We start from the raw sequence: 18,291 nt of genomic DNA on the forward strand, positions 1-18,291 counted from the left end.
TGAGACAAGAATCCAATCAAACAAATTCATAACTATGGATTAAATCTTTATTCGCTAAGGATATGACGATTTTTAATATACAAATAAGAGTTTACAATTTTTTGGAATGTAGGAATAGCCTCACTGAATACCTATTGAAGACAACAACTGAATATTTTTACGTCTTGTCTTTCTCTATAGCTTCTGATGGCGAGATCGGTTTGGATTCGTACGGGTAGAGATCGATACTTTGCACGTGGGCCCTGACGGACACTCCAGGAGGGACTCCGAAGTAGTCCTGGCCTATGTTCCTAATAATGGTAGTTCCGGGCTTAGTGTGGTGTATATTGAATCCTATACCGAATAGTGGTACATCTTTGTCGTCATTCCCAGCGCCGTAATCGTCCCTGTCGCCGTTATTATTCGTCGACTGGAAAGGTTTTAGTGGCACATAAGGTTTCTTCGTCGGTTTATAAGGCTTGCTTGGTGGTCGCCCCGGTTTGCCTGCAATTTTTAATCATGTCTAAAGTCCATGCGGTGCATTGCTAGTGCTCGGTGCCGTAAGGTGTGGTGTAATAAAAACCAGATTGGTTGTGAATACAGTTTATTGCGGTCAAGCGAGTTGTATAAAAAAGGTCCAGTGCACTCTTCTATTTTGGAAGTGTGGAAGCGGATCGAACTGATCTTGCTATTTGCTGTGATTTGTTTGTACTTATCGCTCATAATCTCTTTTAGATAAAAGATAGAATGAACTTCAAAATACAAACTTTTACAAAAAAATTCAATAATGATAACTATCTACGAGTAATTTAATAAGCATATAAGAATGTGGTTTGGCAAAGTTTGTCAAATCACAACATCTCGGTGGTCTGAAATTTTCTGTCAATTTGAAAATTTAGACAAGATCACTAACATCTGCCTCCCATTTATTCATCATCATCACCTGGTCCTTTGGTCGGCTTGGCTCCGAAACCTGTATCCTCATCGACGTAGCCTATGTCCTCTTCGCCGCTCGTGCCTTGGTTGCCGGCGCCGCTGCTGCCAGGGTTGTATGCTCCTGGACCACTGGTGCCTTGGCCAAAAGGGCCTTTACTGCCGCTACCACCTTGGTTATTACTGCCCTGGTTAATAGGCCCTTTGTTGCTTCCGACCTGGCCGAAAGGGTCTTTGTTGGCCCCACTTTGAATAAACGGGTCTTTATTGGCCCCACCTTGGATAAAAGGGTCCTTGTTGGCACCACCCTGGCTGAAAGGGCCTTGGTTACTTTCACCCGAATTAAAAGACTGGGAATAGCCGTCATCTCCCGTGACGTCATCGTCATCAGTGCTTCCTGTTGTGTCTATTGGAGAAATTATAGGCTTTTTATTGGGTTTGCTCGGTTTGTCTTTGTCTGAGCTAGGGAATGGAGGTGGTTTTACGTGGCCCGATGCTGCAGTGCCGTCAGGTCCTATAATAATAAAAATAGTGAATAAAACACTGAGTAAATATCTTTTAACTTGTATCACTGTATAAAAATTTCGCACGTGGAATTTTCAAACACAAATCTGAGGCCTCAGGATTTCGCCATCAAATTTGAATGGATCTGTTGCACCCTTTATTGTCTGGCGAGTATTAGGTTACTACTGATATTAAATCATCATAATCGTCAGCCTTGTCTATTCATCATTTACCTACCTTTAAACACGTCGTCGGTGCCGGTGTCGTCGGGCGAGAAGCCCGTGGCGCCGGCGTTGACGAAGTCAGAGTCGTAAGCACTAGGGATGGTCGGGAAGTAGGCAGGGATGTAGGGGTCCTTGTTGCTCTTGACAATGCGGTAACCGATGCCCGGACCCGCTATGTAATTCACAGTCCTGGAATTAAACATTATTTTAGATTATAAAAGACTTCTGACCTCTTGAGCGCCACATTACGAATGAAGTGACGGTTTACTAATGTTTCGGCGAATAACGTTTGGCAACCTGTTTCATTTCGCAACTTTTCATTTCCCAACTGTTTATTATTTCTGAAACTGTAAATATTTCAGGATTTTTATAAAACTAACCTAACCTAACCTAAAGGGTTCTACACGATGGCCCTGAAATAAGTCCTGAAATATTTACAGTTTTAGAGTTTGCGAAATGAAAAGTTGCGAAATGAAACAGGTTGCCAAACGTTACGTTGCGAAAAGGCAGTACTCGGAAGTGACCTACTCTGTACCTACGCTACGGAACTAACCGTTTGGTAGATAAATAGGAGTTTCTTTATATTCCAGAAGGTTTTATACCGAGTTGAATGTTGGTCATATATATTGATGACTTTGGGGTGTGAGCCTGTTCATTGGTTGTCACGATTGGATGACTGTGGCAGTCAAGAGGTTAAGGTTAACATGGTGGCACATTAGGGTAGAAGTGCTTTTCTTGAATCAAAAGATACAGTATACTGTACGTGTACAGTACAGGTAATCGTTCTATTTACGCCTTAGTAAATATTGACACGAATAGGCAAGCTGCAACTCGCTCGACTCTAATTATTAGATCTCATTTTCGAAGAAAGGCTTAGGCTGCTAATGAGAAAACAAAATGTACCTAATACTTAACCCACGTGGTTCTGGCTGGATGTTGGGAAGGTAGGTAAGTACTTAATATGTAAACAATTACTTAGGAGTACAAAGTTTGAAATAGTCTCTACCATTCACTACGAACTTGTATCTCTAAGTACCTACCTAGCCGCTATGATGGAATTAAACTTTTTTTTTTTCAAGTAACGTTTACGAGATGCAAATTCAATTGATGATCGGGAAGTGCCATGGTCACACACAACTGCACGCAACTGCTAACTCGTTTTCTCTGTCTATTGCGTGTGCTTCCAGATAAGTAGCAAATGGACAGCGAGCGTCTTGACTGTATTAATAGAGAAAAAGCACACCATGACACCCGTCGCGCATAGCTGTACAGTTGTAGACGGACCGTTTACTTAAGACTAAGCTCTCTTTCATTAAATACCTACATACCTAGTCCAAGCGAAAATTTATGTCTGTAATAGCCGCTAGTGGGCTCACATATCGTCGGGAAAACGGGTCTGTTCATCACTAATCGCGCCCAAAGGGCTAATAAATTGTGTACGGTTTAGCCTGGGAGCCTGTTTCTCGCTGTCAATGTCTATTATATTATAAGTATGTAAAAAGAACATCGATTGCTGTTCTTTAGAATCTCGGAATCAAGATAGATGTTGACAATGAAATATTTCGGGCTAGTGTACCTTTGCACTCCTTTGTCATCTAGGAAGGTGTACGATCCTCTGACGTTGCCTTGTGAGTCGCTGCTCTCCGTCCGCCTTTGGTCCGGACCTGCTGAAATGAACCTGTGAAAGGGTAATAATAGTTATGGTCCAGCGAGTTAGGAAAAAAAGACAAACATTAATTCACATTTCAATTAAATATCTAATTAACTATTAAGACCCATGGACTCTTCACTGTACCTACCGCTTTGATTACCCTGGGAAGGGTTTCTCACTCCCCCAAACTACCAGTGCACGGAGGAATGGCGTCCCAATCACCATGGCATCACTTAGGTACCCAATTGTCCTTCTACTTTAGTAAAGACCCGAAGTTCCCTGGAGCTGGGGTCTGTTGCATTTTTCTAAGACAGAATCTAACCTGTAGGACCCATCGAGTCCCCGCTGCACGGCCGTGCGTCCTCTAGGCCGGGTCTCCCCCCGGACCAGTGGGGCGCGGTGGAACGGCGACCCAATCACAGTGGGGCTATCAGGGTGGGCTGAAGACACGTGGAAGCCCGTGTCCCGCCCCGCTATGTACGACACGTCGTGGCGCTCGCCCACGTCGTCAACGTAAGAGTAGTGACCTGAGGAGATCATGGGCAAATTAGATTTAAACCCTGTTTTCCTACTCTACTAAGTTCCTTCTATTTTGTTTCCCTGTTTCAACTAACAGGGAGTAAGCCGAAAAAAAAGGAATAAGTTACTGATCGGTCGAAATATTGATTTTTTTCCCCCAAGCCCGGGGCTCTAGTCCCGGACAACATAAGAGAGATAGTGGGAGTGGTAAAACAGGGCGGTGATAGATTTGAAACTAACGCGGACGCGATTAAGTGCTTTAAAAGATCTATAGTACCTACTGAATTTCTATTTGCACAATTTTCTTACCCAATGTCACTTAACGTAGCGCTAGTAAGTTGTTTTGGTCATTGAAAGCAGTGCTTCATCTTTTGGCAAGCAAAAAGTGCCACAAAGCAAGGATAGTGTTGCACTTGTTCAAAATTTTCGAATTTTCAATCAGTAAACACGATAATTATCTGTTCAATTTAAATTCATTCTCCAAGTTTAAGTTAGGTACAAAAGGCAAAGATATCGACACGGCCAAAGTTGCAAAAATATGTATACACGGCCTTAATATTAAGTGCATAAAGTCGTGTGTACATATTTTTGCAACTTTGGCCGTGTCGATATCTTTGCCCTTGACTGTACTAGTATTTGCTAAATTTAAAAGTTATGTAAGGTAAGTAAGTTTATATGCAGTTTAGGATTTTTAACGTTACGACCTTTGACATCTCCCCTGGCGTCAGCGTTTTCGTTTTTCGAGTAAGTCCTGGTGTCGAACTTGTACGCGTAACTGGGGTCTTCGTTGGGGTCGAAGTAGGGGTCATCCTTATTGCCGATGGGCCCCCGAGGTCGCTGGTCCAAGTCCATTTTTCTGTGAACGTTGGGCCCTTTCGCTCGGAATCTGTAAAAGTTTAGTGTTTTGATTTTTTATCGAACAGCTGGCAAACGAGCAGGCGGGTCACCTGATGGTAAGTGTATACCGCCGCCCATTGACACCTACAGCATTATTAGGACTGCGGGTGCGTTGCCGGCCTTGCAATAGGCGATACACTCGCCTTTTGAAGGTACCCAAATCATTGCTAGATGGAAAAACCCCAGCAGCGAGTCCATTCCATATTTTACACGTGCGAGTTAGAAAGGAACGTTTAAACCGCACAGTGGAAAAGCACCAATCAACGAGATGGTGCGGGTGAAACCCACCCTTATGCCGAGTGCTACGGTGCAGCTGGGATGAGATTGAAGAGTTCGTCGGAACACTCCCCATTGTAGATCCTATTGAAACTAACCTTGACCATTTCAGTAAGTCTCTATATCCAGTAACTTACTGATGTAATTAAGGCTCGTAGGTATGATACGAGCTATTCCCTGTGTCTGTACCCCTGTGTACTTTAGATACACAACGCGTAATTTTTCATTTCCATTAACTGTAAGAGGACATTCAACAGCATCTGGTAGCATGATGAACTCTGGTTGAGTTAGAAACGTGTCAGTGTAGTGTGGTAGTGATGATAGATGGGTTTGTGTGTTCTTTCAGTGTGGAGGTGGAGGAACTGCTTGAACACACATTTCTTGCATAAACGTAGCTATCATAAGGTCGCGGGTGAGCAAACTAATTATTTTTCTTCAACCAATACACTAGTTAACAAGAATTAAGATTAATTAATAATGTGCCGGAGTGTAAAGATTTTTAAATTATGTGGTTTTATTAAGTTAGAGACTAAAGTGTTTTTAATTCACACATAGGAAAATAAGGTTATAAAAGTGAGTTTTTTTTTGTAGGTATGTCTCTGTGTCACGCACGTCAATGTACGTGGTCAAGTTATTGAAGTTTACATTTTAACCTTCAACAATAACTGTAGAGTTATATTATGCACGAAAAACCGACCAAGTGAAAATCGCACTCGCGCGCCTAGGGTTCCGTACAAAATCAATGTATTATGTTTATATTAATTAGATACCAGACTTAACCAGTGTCGTGGTGGCCTAGTGGTTTGACCTATGGCCTCTTAAGCAAAGAATCGTGGGTTCAAATCCAAGCTCACACCCCCGAATTTTTTCGAAATTCATGTGCGAAATTACGTGTGAAATTTACCACGAGCTTTACGGTGAAGGAAAACATCGTGAGAAAACCTGCACAAACCTGCGACGCAATTAAATGGTGTGTGTGAAGTTCTCAATCCGCATTGGGCCCGCGTGGGAACTATGGCCCAAGCCCTCTTATTCTGAGAGGAGGTATGTGCCCGCAGGGGGACGTGTATGCTGGGATGATGAAGATGATGACTTACTTTAATACGAATATTTCAAATTATTTTGTAAGCGTTGGAAATTCAGGCCCTTCTCCATGTTATCTTTTCTCCACGTTCACGACCAAGTAAGTAATAGTTTTTTTAAAACAGAATAGAATATAACAGAAAATGCTTGTTTTTGAACAACTAATTAATATAAAGTGTGTAGTTGAGTTGTTTTTTTTTTATTTTTACATTTTATATTTTAATTTAATTTTATTTAATTTTTGTTTTATTTGGGTGGTTTAGTTTTAGATTTATTTGAGTAGTGTACAGTTTTATTTAATTTGATTGTGTAGTTTTTTTTTTAATTTGAATTGGAATTTGGCATGTAATGTACCTACTTTCTTATATAAATAAAAAAATATTGTGATGAATAAATAAATAAATAAACAATAAAACAGCTAAATAAAGCCATAAACACATGTGGAAAAAAATTAAATATTAATTAAAAATTTAGAAAATAGTCTTTCGTTTGACTATAATCACGCCTGATGGTAATCGAAGATGTAGACTAAGATGGAGCACGCTTGCCTAATATTTAAATGCCCTAGACCCCTAGATTCACCCTAGATTTGAAGACGGCAAGGGCGATTCGAGCCTTTCAGCCGTCTCATTTTTCTGTACACTTTTCTGTAAATAAGACGAATATTCTAATACGGTTTTTAGTTATTTGGTAGAAATGCAGAAACTCTAACAAATAATCGAAAACGACATTCAAATCTACAGCCAATACGTAAAAAATGTGACCAGAAGAATGATTCGGTTAATAATAAAATTGCCCGCCAGATTGTAGCGTGACTTTTTAGTTCTTACTCCTATGCCACTGGCACGTATTTGTGACTGCTGTGGGATTTGCGCTATGCCTAGTGTAAGAGCTTAGTGGATCGCATTCGGCTCCGGCAACGTTCCGCTAAACCCTTACGCTATGCCAGCCTTTAGGAGCTACGAATTATTTTGCCACATGCATGTCACTGGCTTAAATCGTCTTAAATTATCTAAGGTCACTGGCATAGGAGTAAGAACTAAAAAGTCACAGACGTTGTGTCACTGGCACCGGAATGTATTACGTCTGTGACTGGCATAGAAGTGACTGCTGAATATGCGTAGGCATAGGTAGCATAAGAGCTTAGTGGATCGTTACCCGGGCCTAACGTGTTAAAGCCACTATAAAATGGTACTTACCCTCTCGGTCCAGCGGTGTAGACGGTTTCTTTGACGGAGCCGGAAGCAGGATCTACGGCTCCGAAGCGCCCGCCGACAACTTTGTTGGCATTGCCGTGAGCTAGGTGGTAGCTGCTGCCTCTGTCTTTATTCGCGTATCTTTGGAAGGAACATTGATTTTTATTTATCGGCATCTAACTCTAGTTACCAAGACAAGCATCTCATATAAACAAGAAGCTAGTGTCTTTGGCCGTTAAGGCGACTCAACCCCCCAAAAAAAGTTACCAAGGTGCTACGAGTATAACTTGTAAGTAGTTACATCCCGTGGCATGAAAGTTTAACGGTGACTGTTAATTTCTGCGCATATGACAGTCCTGTAAGTCAATCAGCGCTTACCCTTGCCATCCCCGCTCCGCGCGTCGCTCAGTTCCCCGTGATACGGTGTTTTGTACTTTTGTACATTAACGGTCTCCGCTAGACTTCTGTGCCGCGGACTACAGAAACTTTATTGATCGAATAACCGATCTATCGAAGTGACGGAGATGCTCTACAATATCTAAATACTACCTATTTAGGGTCATTGATGGTTTGATAAACACGTTAACATTTTATTACATGTTAGGCAACTTAAATTTTCAGAAAATCAAAGCTTTTTTACGACCTTATTTAGACGTACACTTTGCGTAATACCTACTTCTTCTTTTCAAATATTTTTTATTTATTAAAAGGTTCTTTGAGTAAAATTTGATTTTATTCTGTTCATCGATAACAAGTTGAAGCCTAAAACCCGACAGTCAAATGTTTAGTTAAAAAATAAATCAAAAGTTCCTTATTGAATTTGGTATATAACATATTTTACAACAATTGTATTTTTATTGAGTTTGTAATAAATTATCATTAATTTTTCGACTCACTGTGCTGCAAGGAATTTTAATGTTTAAGCATAATTATATATTCACGATTTTCACTCAATAATTCGCAAACTTTCCAGGAATCGGGACTTTATCATACCTTCTACTCACAGGACTGCGGCCAAAACGTAGAGATAATTTTCGAATTATGAAAGGCGTAACTACCTAGTCCCGCTTGTTCAGGAATCACGATTCGGCTTACATTTACCAACAAAGAGAGAGATTAGAGTAAGCATCAATATTGTTATTTATAACTATTGCGGAATGCAGCATCGATACAAACCGTGATGCGGTTTAACGATGCGATAAATGATTAATTGTATTTTTCTTATATTAATAAATAAATAAAATAAACCAATAAACAATTATTATTATTATATATTTATTTTTATTGTAGTCGTAGTCAACATTAAGTTCTGTTCTTGAAAGTACCTACTTACTCGTAATACTCACAATAATAGACCTTTAATTAAAGCGTTCCTTTTGAAAAGGTATCTCATAGAAACTTGTGTTTATTTTTCCGCAATTAAAGTTAAGTAACGCACCACTAAAAATTGAGTGTGTAGTCCTACCTAAGCGAACGTTAATACTCTTTAGTTTACCCAAATGTACGGTCAAAGAATTTAATTCATGAGCCACCATGGAACCATTTCACAGTAAACGTCATAGTGACATCGCACTAATCAACAAGGAAAATCGTAATGACTTTTCCTTTGAAAAGGTTTCATCGTGGCTCATAAATTATAAAGTCCTTGACCGTGCCTATTTTAGCAATATTAGCATAACTCTTTCATTGTTTAAAATCGCATTGAACTGTTTCTGTCAAGCAATCATAATATTTTTGAAAACCACGCGACGTCCCTCAGCTTTACTTAAACTAGATCATATCTATAAATGCAAGTATCCAATCAATAAAATCACTCAATTACCCGAAATCAAAGGATCCATCGGTATTCACAGTGTTGTAATCCCCTTCATTTGTCCGGGATTTTCCGGGAATCACCTGAGTCCGGACTGACGCACACACGCACAGCACTAAAAACACAATCCACGACATGGCGGCACACCTAAGTCTTCACCTAAGGCGAAGTTTGAATTCAGCTTTTGCTTTTTAATATTTCATTGCACAGTTGACTGTGTGAAGATTGGGTTTGACTATGGAGGTAAAAAACAAAGGCTCTCTTATATACGGCGGTCAAAACGAGCGCGGCCGGAGTCGCGCCGCGTGAAAACGTCCGGACGTCATTGTTATTAATATTAGGCTTGTGCGCTGCTGCTTGCTATACCAAGTGGAATATTATCACTACTACGAAAAAATCTCGTATCTCCAATCAATACGTCAAGGAAATTGAGCCTTGAAATAATCTTAATAAAGTTCACTTAGACAAATGGTCGGTTCATTGGAGAAACTATAACTTACATTTTTGTCTAAAGAAAAGACCACATTGGTCCACATAAAATCGAAAGAATAATATAATATAATATTATAAAATCAATAAAAAATTAGAGCATTATTTTAACGACTCAAGCCCTATGTAACTTAGTTACACAATGTGTAACTTTATTGCAAATGAAATTATTGTTATTTTTATTCTTCTAAAAGGTTTTTTTTTGTATTCTTCAGTACTTACATGGAACTTTTTATTGATTGACGTTGAAATGAAATTTACGGTCAGTAGGTACATTAAAATTAATGATTAAAACTGGTAGAAACTTATAAAGTAAATATTTATACATTTTATGTCTAAAGCCTTATTAATTTAATTTAAACCAGTGCGTCGCTTGCTGTTGTTGAATAAAGCAATTATTGAATCAGTAAGTTTAGTTTTAATTCCAAATTACTTGTTATTTATACTTGGGATCTCTGTCACAGGTATATTCCTATACCTACTAGATCTCTAGCATTCTTGCATGCATCTGAATATTGAATTAAATACTTTTTTTATACCTCAAAAAGCATGCAGCAGCTATACGAATCAAGTTTTATTTTTCAAGGCAAAATAAATCCGCCAAATCAAAATAACTTTTGTACTCTAGATTGATTATTGGTCGTCAAAACACAATTTTCATCAAAATAATAACCTAAAATCAAATTAAACATCATTAGTTTGAAACTGAAGTCACAAGTTAAAGATCACTAGAACTATTGACCGTCAAAATGACATAAAAACGACATGGATCTATCGTAAACTTGAACATAAATATGAAACGCACGTTATTTCAATACTTAATACTTCAGAATCTTGACCCCATTAACGTCAAAGCGAATTAACCGAAGATCGAGTTATTGATCATTTGGTCATCTAATTAGCAGTTACTGACAGGATATTAGATATGATTATCTCATTATTAAAAATAATTAAAACGTTGACAGACTGATATCGAATGTTTAAAGGCCATGCCAGTATAAGCTATGTGAATCTGCCTCCAGCGAATATATAGGCTTGTAGTTTTTATATAAGTTCATATAATATAACTCTATTCTACATTAGTACCTAATGAATGTGCAAAAGTGTGCAGGTATCCTTACGATATAAAAATACTTATATAAATATATAGAATGAATATAAAAAATACAAAATAAAATTAATTAAACACTTGCAGTGGAAAGCTCATCATTCAGCGGTGACAGTATTGTTTCACTAAAGGATCGACGCACATTCAGAAACCAAATTCTTTTGCATAATATTCTTTCGAATAGAACTGACTCTCGGTATCTGTTACATAAAATATGTCTTCGAGTACCTCATCCTAATACGCGACGTACAAAATGTCTGTTTCATATTCCGTTCACTCGTAGAAAATATGCTATTATGCGTAGAGCTTGTAAAATCTACAATAAATTCATTTTCGGAATTAGATATATTCAACCTTTCTCTTAACAGGTTTAAAGTTGCGCTGTCAAAACATAAGATTCGTTTTGTTCATTTAAATTACCTGTTGTTTAATTGCTCATATTTTTTTTTTTTGTACGTGTAGTGGCATATATTTGCTGGTCAGTTTTCTTAAGTTTTTTCGATTATATTGAACTTTTTTTGCCCAAATAAACATTAAACACTAAACATATTTCCTTCACCGTAAGTCTCATACAATACAATGACTCTTTATCGTACACCACAAATAGTAAGCGATACAGAAAACAGGTATACAGAAATAAAATGACAAGGTAAATAATAGGCGGCCTCAATAGCTCATGATCAAAATGTCATTCCGCACATAAAGTCCGAAAAACTAAGAGGTGAAAATTCAGGGCGAAAATTCGGGTCAAAATTCATTGAATCCACGACCCTCTGCTTGAATGCTCATTGGACAAACCACGAAAACGCCCTACTACGACCTACGGCTAGTGCGACATTTGGTACCTATTTATAATATCTTGCAGTGTGCCCCAGCTCGCTACTCAAGAGTTTCGGAGATGCACCGCGCAGGGCCGCCACATCCTGTGTTCCGTCCGCACCAGGAACCGATCATTATGGCAACCCTAGTCTATCAAGAGCATTAGTACCAAAGTCTAGAATAGAAAATAAAGAAAGAAAGAAAGAAAGAAAATATATATTTCACTTCTCATGCTCGTAAAGTTCGTGTTTATGCTGGTTTTTCTGTGCATCCATGTCTCAGTTTGTATTTTCGATATGGTTTCACGGGATACCCGTAAAAGTAACAAATTTGGAGTTGAAATAAAAAATACAAAAACACTCCAAAAACCAATTAATTTGATTGCTTAGTAGCGACATCTCTTGTCTGGGTGAGCGGTTGGTTCCGAAAGAGTGTGACGTCTGGCGACGCCACATAGATGACGCTAGTGCTGCTGCTTAAGTAGCAAAGTAGAAATAAGCAACCTGAGATATGTATGTATGCATAGGAAAAATTCGTGTCTAGATTCCTGTCCAGCAGTGGTGTAGGGGTTATAGCACGCAGCACGGATTGCTGAGGACCTGGGTTCGATTCCCAGTGCTGGTCTCTTTTTCTGGTTTTTCTGTGCATCCATGTCTCGGTTTGTATTTTCGATATGGTTTCACGGGATACCCGTAAAAGTAACAAATTTGGAGTTGAAATACAAAAAGACTCCAAAAAACCAATCATGAATACTCGTAACAACACAGTCTTATTTGCTGATCACTAGGTACTGGCTGACTGTACGGACTTCAAGGCCCTTAAGTTTTCTAGGATGGTCCATGTTATATGTATGTTTTAACGATAGTAGGCTTATAATGACTCAGGTCCCAGATGCTGATGTATTCGCTGACCACTGGCAGTCGCTTCTCAATAAAATAAGGAAATGTTTGTGTATGTCTGTTTATTGTAGTTATTTATTATGTATCTATCAATTACGTAGGTAAGTGTTTTGTAAGTTTAGCTAGTAATAGAGACGGTTTGGTGGTTGTATACTGTAAGTCTTTATTATGAATAAATAAATAAATGTAGCTCACTCCTGTAGATAGATTTTTTTTTCAGTTGGCGTTTTTTTGTAAAAATAAATTGAAGCTTTATTTCGGCACACCGCACTTTTGGTGAGATTAATACGTTTTGTGCCTTGGTCTGTTTGATTTAAAAAAGTGGTCGTATTAACAGCTGTCAGTTCAGCACGCCATACAACGATATAAGGACACACACACGTACGTACGTACGGCGATATTTGACAACTGACAGCTGTCAATACGACCTCTTTTTGTAAATCAAACAGACCAAGGCACAAAACCTATTAATCTCACCAAACGTGTGGTTTGCCGAAATAAAGTTACAATATCTATCTACAGGAGTGAGCTACATTACACGTCTACTATCGAGAAAAAATATAATATGGACCATCCTAGAAAACTTAAGGTACCCAATTGGTTCACTTTGTCTTCACCTACTCAGCTTTCAACTGCGTTGTTACTTTTTACAAGTTTTTATTTAAGTAGGAATATTTGTTTGTTTGGATCAAATGTTGCAAGTTAAATTTCATTTTTTTTATTACTTACAAACTTTTATTTTTTCCACCTGTCCCGATGTTTGTCATCAAATATTGCAAGTTAAATTCAACCAATTTCCAGTAGTCGGATATTCTTAAAATTTGGCATACTTATGTAAATTGCGTGACAGTATAAGTAATCTGGTAGTGACATCCTGGTAGTCCCGCAAGGATCGTCTCCGCAGGACGGAACTCTCCAACGGTTAATAGAATCGACTTGAAATTTGGTATGCAAATGTAGTTTCAGTGACAATGCAAGTACAGTCAACAAAAAAGTACAGTCAGCAAAAAAAGATTGTATTTTTTTTTTACCAAAAACCTATTAGTCATGAGTGATTGACCTGATATTTGTCACGAATTTTATAGTTTAGATGACAATGCAAGTACCTATTATCAACAAAACTGCCAACAATCAGTAAAAAACCTATATGCACTTCCAGAATTTGTCTCAACCAGATATTTTTAGATTTCATCAATCCAACTATCTTTATGGATTTTTGGAAGAACGAAACCATTGTATGATCCCTTTGTTACCCCTCCGTCGAGACCTTTTTCTTAAAAACGCGTGGAATATCTATTATTCAAGTAATACAAAAACTGTGAAATTATTAAGTTCATGCAATGAAAAGTAGAGCCTTTTTAAAGTGTGCCTATTCGTACAAATATCGTGGGAATCAAAACCTATAATAGGGTTAGTTCAAGTATTTTCAGAAATTCTTTATAACGATATTATGCTATCACCGATGATAGCGTCGTGACTAACTCACAACTGGAACAAAAGAAAGAACAAACAAATGTTCACGTTGAGGACAATTTGTTTAGATGATATACGAAAACAAAATCTCCGTACATACATCGGTAGGTACTCGTCGCGGCCTGCAGGGCGCATTCCTTCTCTCAGATTAAGAGGACTTGCGCCGTAGTTCTCACACGGGCCTAGTGTAGATTGGGAACTTCATATTCACCATTGAATTTCTTCGCAGCTGCGTGCTCACGATGATTTCCTTGACCGTAATAACCTTAACTGTAAGCTCATTTTAAGTGAACTGTATTGTTCTTTTGAGTAAATAAAGCATCTCTCCCAATTAAAACTCAAGGTAAATTTCAAATGTTATTCCGCATACGACCCCTGCTTGTTAGATGTGTGGGCCTTTGTTTGAACTTAGTCTTATGCTCATCATCATCATCATCATCAGCCGGAAGACGTCCCCTGCTGAACAAAAGCCCCCCCCCCCTTTAGAACGCCACAGTGAACGACTATGCTCATGTCAAGTACTAATTAATTTATTATTACTGCAGTGTTCTGCTGTCAGAATGCAGCACTAGCACAAACCGTAAACCGTTTTTTGAGTGTCTTAAATGTCCGTAGGATGGCATAATAAAACATTGAACTTTTTATTTAGCAATAAAAGTAGATATAAAAAAGGGACGAAGTATAAAATTAACATAACTAAAACTAACTTAAAATAGCTAAACAAAAATGAAAAAAAGCTAAAAATTATTATCTAAATTTGGACCCTTAGGTAGGGTGCCCATCACGCAGGCAGCATTCCCACGTTGATAATAATGTCATATTATTTCAATAATTTTTTGGGAAATAGGTATAGCTCTTTCTATATTATCGATGTAAATATCATGTTATTGTTATAAACTAATAAATGTACTCACCGGCACAAAATTGGGCCCACTCTACATAAAAAATTACATATAGTAATACATTTTAGGGCCAGATTTTTTGCCGCTCATATCATGATCCGTCATGACGACAAACAATAAAGAGAACTGACTGACTGTCATGGCGGTTTGTTTACGGTTTGCGTTAGTGTCGACACCTGCTCAGAGCTTTGCGTAATATCCCTTATTTAATGTTTTTATAGTCAATAAGATAAATTATGTTTCATAGTCTGCAAATTATCTGTTCATGTAGTCTTTGTAGTTAATAGTGTGTAATATGTCTGTATCTATAGCGGTACGAGGGTTGCCGACGGTGCTGGCTGAAAATCAGCGCTGGGGTGTATTAACGCTTCAGCATTATGCTGAGCCAGTGTCCGATTTGCAGCTGCAATGAGACATTTTATCCTTCGTGTTATCTATTTGTAGGTACTTAATTATTGTGTGTCATGTGTTGTTATGAATAAACGTATTTTCTTTCTTTTTTTTCTATTAGGCTACCACGGCTTTTTAAGCTAGGTATATGAATTTGCTTAATTTATGCTTTTGTATTTAAAATAAATAAAAACAATTTGGTACAGTCGAAACATTTGATCCGTGACCCAGTAGAACGTTCTCACGTAAGTGTCACAGTAAATTCTCTTGTCAAGCAATGCGATGACACAATAACTTTTTCTACGACCGTTCCACGTGGGTCACGATTCGGTTGGTTTGACTGTACCTTTTTTTAATAGCTTATACAGTGTCCCACTGCTGGGCAAAGGCCTCCCCTTTCTCCTTCCACTCGACTGTACCTATTTCAATTCGTAACCTTCAGTCCGCGATTTTTTAAGGGTTTTACAAACTCATAACCTTCACGCATCATCGCAATTATTCAAAAACAATAGATCGTTACCCGATCCCTATCGCTCAAGGACCGATGGCTGCCTTCAGCGTCATTCTCGTGTTAATTAATATCTGCTTCCGGCGTTTGTTCGCTTCCTCGTGCAGCACAATACTGGAATAAACGGCCAAATCCTATGGCTGGTGCGGCTCCACTGCGCCGCACGGTACGGTACGCCATCATCACTATAAGGCGACTAACGCGTAAAATACACACGAGACGGCAGCGGGTCGGGAGTGTTGGGGACCTATTTACGTGGTTGTATTTAAAAAACATCTCACACGGGCGCTGGGCAGGTGGGCTACTACGAAATTCGAAATTCGAAGTTCGTATCGTACCGTCCTCACTCTCGTATAAATAATATAAACGTCAGCGGGACAGCAAAATACGAAGTTCGAATTTCGCACTTCGTAGTATAGGGCCAGGTCGAGGTCGTGTGCGGATGCCGCGATGTGATGTAGTTCATATACAGCCATGTAAATAGGCCCATCAGCCTCCCGATCCGACCTGCTACGTGCGCTTTGCGCTTAACGCTCTGACGATCGCATTCGCCATCTCTTTCTACCCTCGTCTTATACCCTGTGACAGAAAGAAGTAGTAAAAACGATTGTGATTTCAATTGTGTAAGACAATAAGGCCTCGGTTCCTCATCATCACTATAAGGCGATCGCACAGTAAAATTTGTTAGATATAAACTGACTATTACGAAGCTTGAGGTTTCGAGTTCGATTTGCGGTGGTTTCAGAGCTTTGTATGAAAAACATTAATGTTTACTCTTTAATATGTAATAGGTACTTATTTAATAGATATGTACTTATCTGTATATTATTTAAGCGATATTGCGAATAACTCAAAGGTGTGAGCCCGGGGTTGAACTCACGATCCTCTGCTTGAGAGGTTATTGGTCAGATTACTAGGCTACTATGAGCTAAATATGACTTTGATCGTACTAAATAGAGTTAGGTTTTATATTATTACGAAATCCGATTTTTGAACTTCGTATCATGCCATCCCACTCACGCTAGTTATATTTAATAGAAGATTGACAGGGACGGCACCTTACCAACCTCGAATTTAATAGCCCTCAGAATCGGTACTGTCTTTTGTTTTCATAAAAACAGAGTTAACTTGAACAAGTTATTTTTTTAACGTAATTAGTAAATTTGTACAATGGAAACAGTGAAACCAAAGCTCGTTCCGGTGCGATCATCTCGAATTATAGAGGCAGTGTCGAATTGTACCGCCGACATGCCAAGTCCAACCACAACCATTACCCAAAGACCTCCCGTGTTCTTCGAGCACCCAAACATTTTCACACTCCGTTTTATTTTCCAAGATTGAGTAGAGGTCGAGTTAAGCTGGTGGTCAAGTAGTTACTTTGCATGTGTCCTTCCATCCAAACCATTGTTTTACGCTACGATATATTGAGGTGTTTTACCGAAGATGTTGTGATAGGAAAGTAACAAACAAGACAATTGCGCCACTCTGATGTGGACGCTACTTAACATTGATGGGTTTATGGTTTAAAGAGACCTTATGTTATTATGTTTTTGTTCTTTGGCAAGGGAGTTGTTAAGAGTTAATTATTTTACGAGTGGGGCTTTGTTTGTTTGTATGAATGTGAATACAATTAGATACATAATTGCACATAAAACTAAGTGTACCTACCTATGTTTCCTATTTTTCCTATTCATCGATGTCCCGTGTGTCATCTCCTGTTACTAGTGCGCACATACTGCCTTTTTGTGTCTTCATACATTGTTTGCAAAAATTTGTTGAATTAAGTATATTTACCTATCTAATAAGGCGAAAATACACTCATCCATTGGCCAAAATTTGTTAGGTAATGTTATACTTATGCATTTCAAGAGAGATGCTCGCTGCTATTGCAATGTCAAGGGACTAATTTTCCATCAATATTCTGCTAGGGTTTCCTGCAGCTTTTCCATTTTCACAACAAATAATTACGTCTCTGCATTATTGTTCTTTCGTTGTTTTCAGCTCCACCAGAACTATACAAGAATAACATTCGTTAACGTTCCATGTTTAAGGTTTGTGGTAAATTCATCGAGACCCTTTCGTCTGACCGCTTAAAAACAATGATTACAAACCTAAATGGGAAACGATTTATCATTTTTCAATCGGGCATCTCATATTTGTATGGGGTTGGGTGAGGCAATATCCTCCGAAGGCAGATGTATGTAGTTACTCCCATTCAATGTTAAACTAAGTGCTAAACGGTCCGGTGACTTCACCATATCGTGTACTTTTAATTCAGTACTGGTTTTGATACAGGCCTACTGACCTAGATAAAAAAAGTAAAGAGCCATTGATAACCGGTATTAACATCGAATTCTTTTTACCTTTTTGATGAAGAAGAGGTTTTCTTGGAAACCAGTACCGATCTGTGGAGCAAATAAATTATATATCTAAAGGGTTTACTAATGTTTCGGCGAATAACGTTTGGCAACCTGTTTCATTTCGCAACTTTTCATTTCCCAACTGTTTAATATTTCTGAAACTGTAAATATTTCAGGATTTTTATAAAACTAACCTAACTAACCTAAAGGGTTCTACACGATGGCCCTGAAATAAATCCTGAAATATTTACAGTTTTAGAGTTTGCGA

General features: G+C 38.4%; 1 protein-coding gene across 1 annotated transcript; it reads right to left on the reverse strand.

Moving 5' to 3' along the window:
• Positions 1 to 29: 29 nt before the first annotated feature.
• On the reverse strand, positions 30 to 9,323 carry Cpr73D (Cuticular protein 73D). The gene is made up of 8 exons (XM_074095924.1): positions 9,085 to 9,323; positions 7,266 to 7,403; positions 4,515 to 4,696; positions 3,614 to 3,818; positions 3,217 to 3,318; positions 1,654 to 1,829; positions 923 to 1,426; positions 30 to 483 (listed from the first exon to the last, which is right to left on the reverse strand). Exons 1-8 carry the CDS (start codon positions 9,210 to 9,212, stop codon positions 158 to 160), a joined length of 1,761 nt encoding a protein of 586 aa, XP_073952025.1. The 5' UTR covers positions 9,213 to 9,323; the 3' UTR covers positions 30 to 157.
• Between the last annotated feature and the right edge of the window lie 8,968 nt (positions 9,324 to 18,291).

This window comes from Choristoneura fumiferana, chromosome 12 (assembly GCF_025370935.1).
Source record: "Choristoneura fumiferana chromosome 12, NRCan_CFum_1, whole genome shotgun sequence".
Lineage (NCBI taxonomy): Eukaryota > Metazoa > Arthropoda > Insecta > Lepidoptera > Tortricidae > Choristoneura > Choristoneura fumiferana.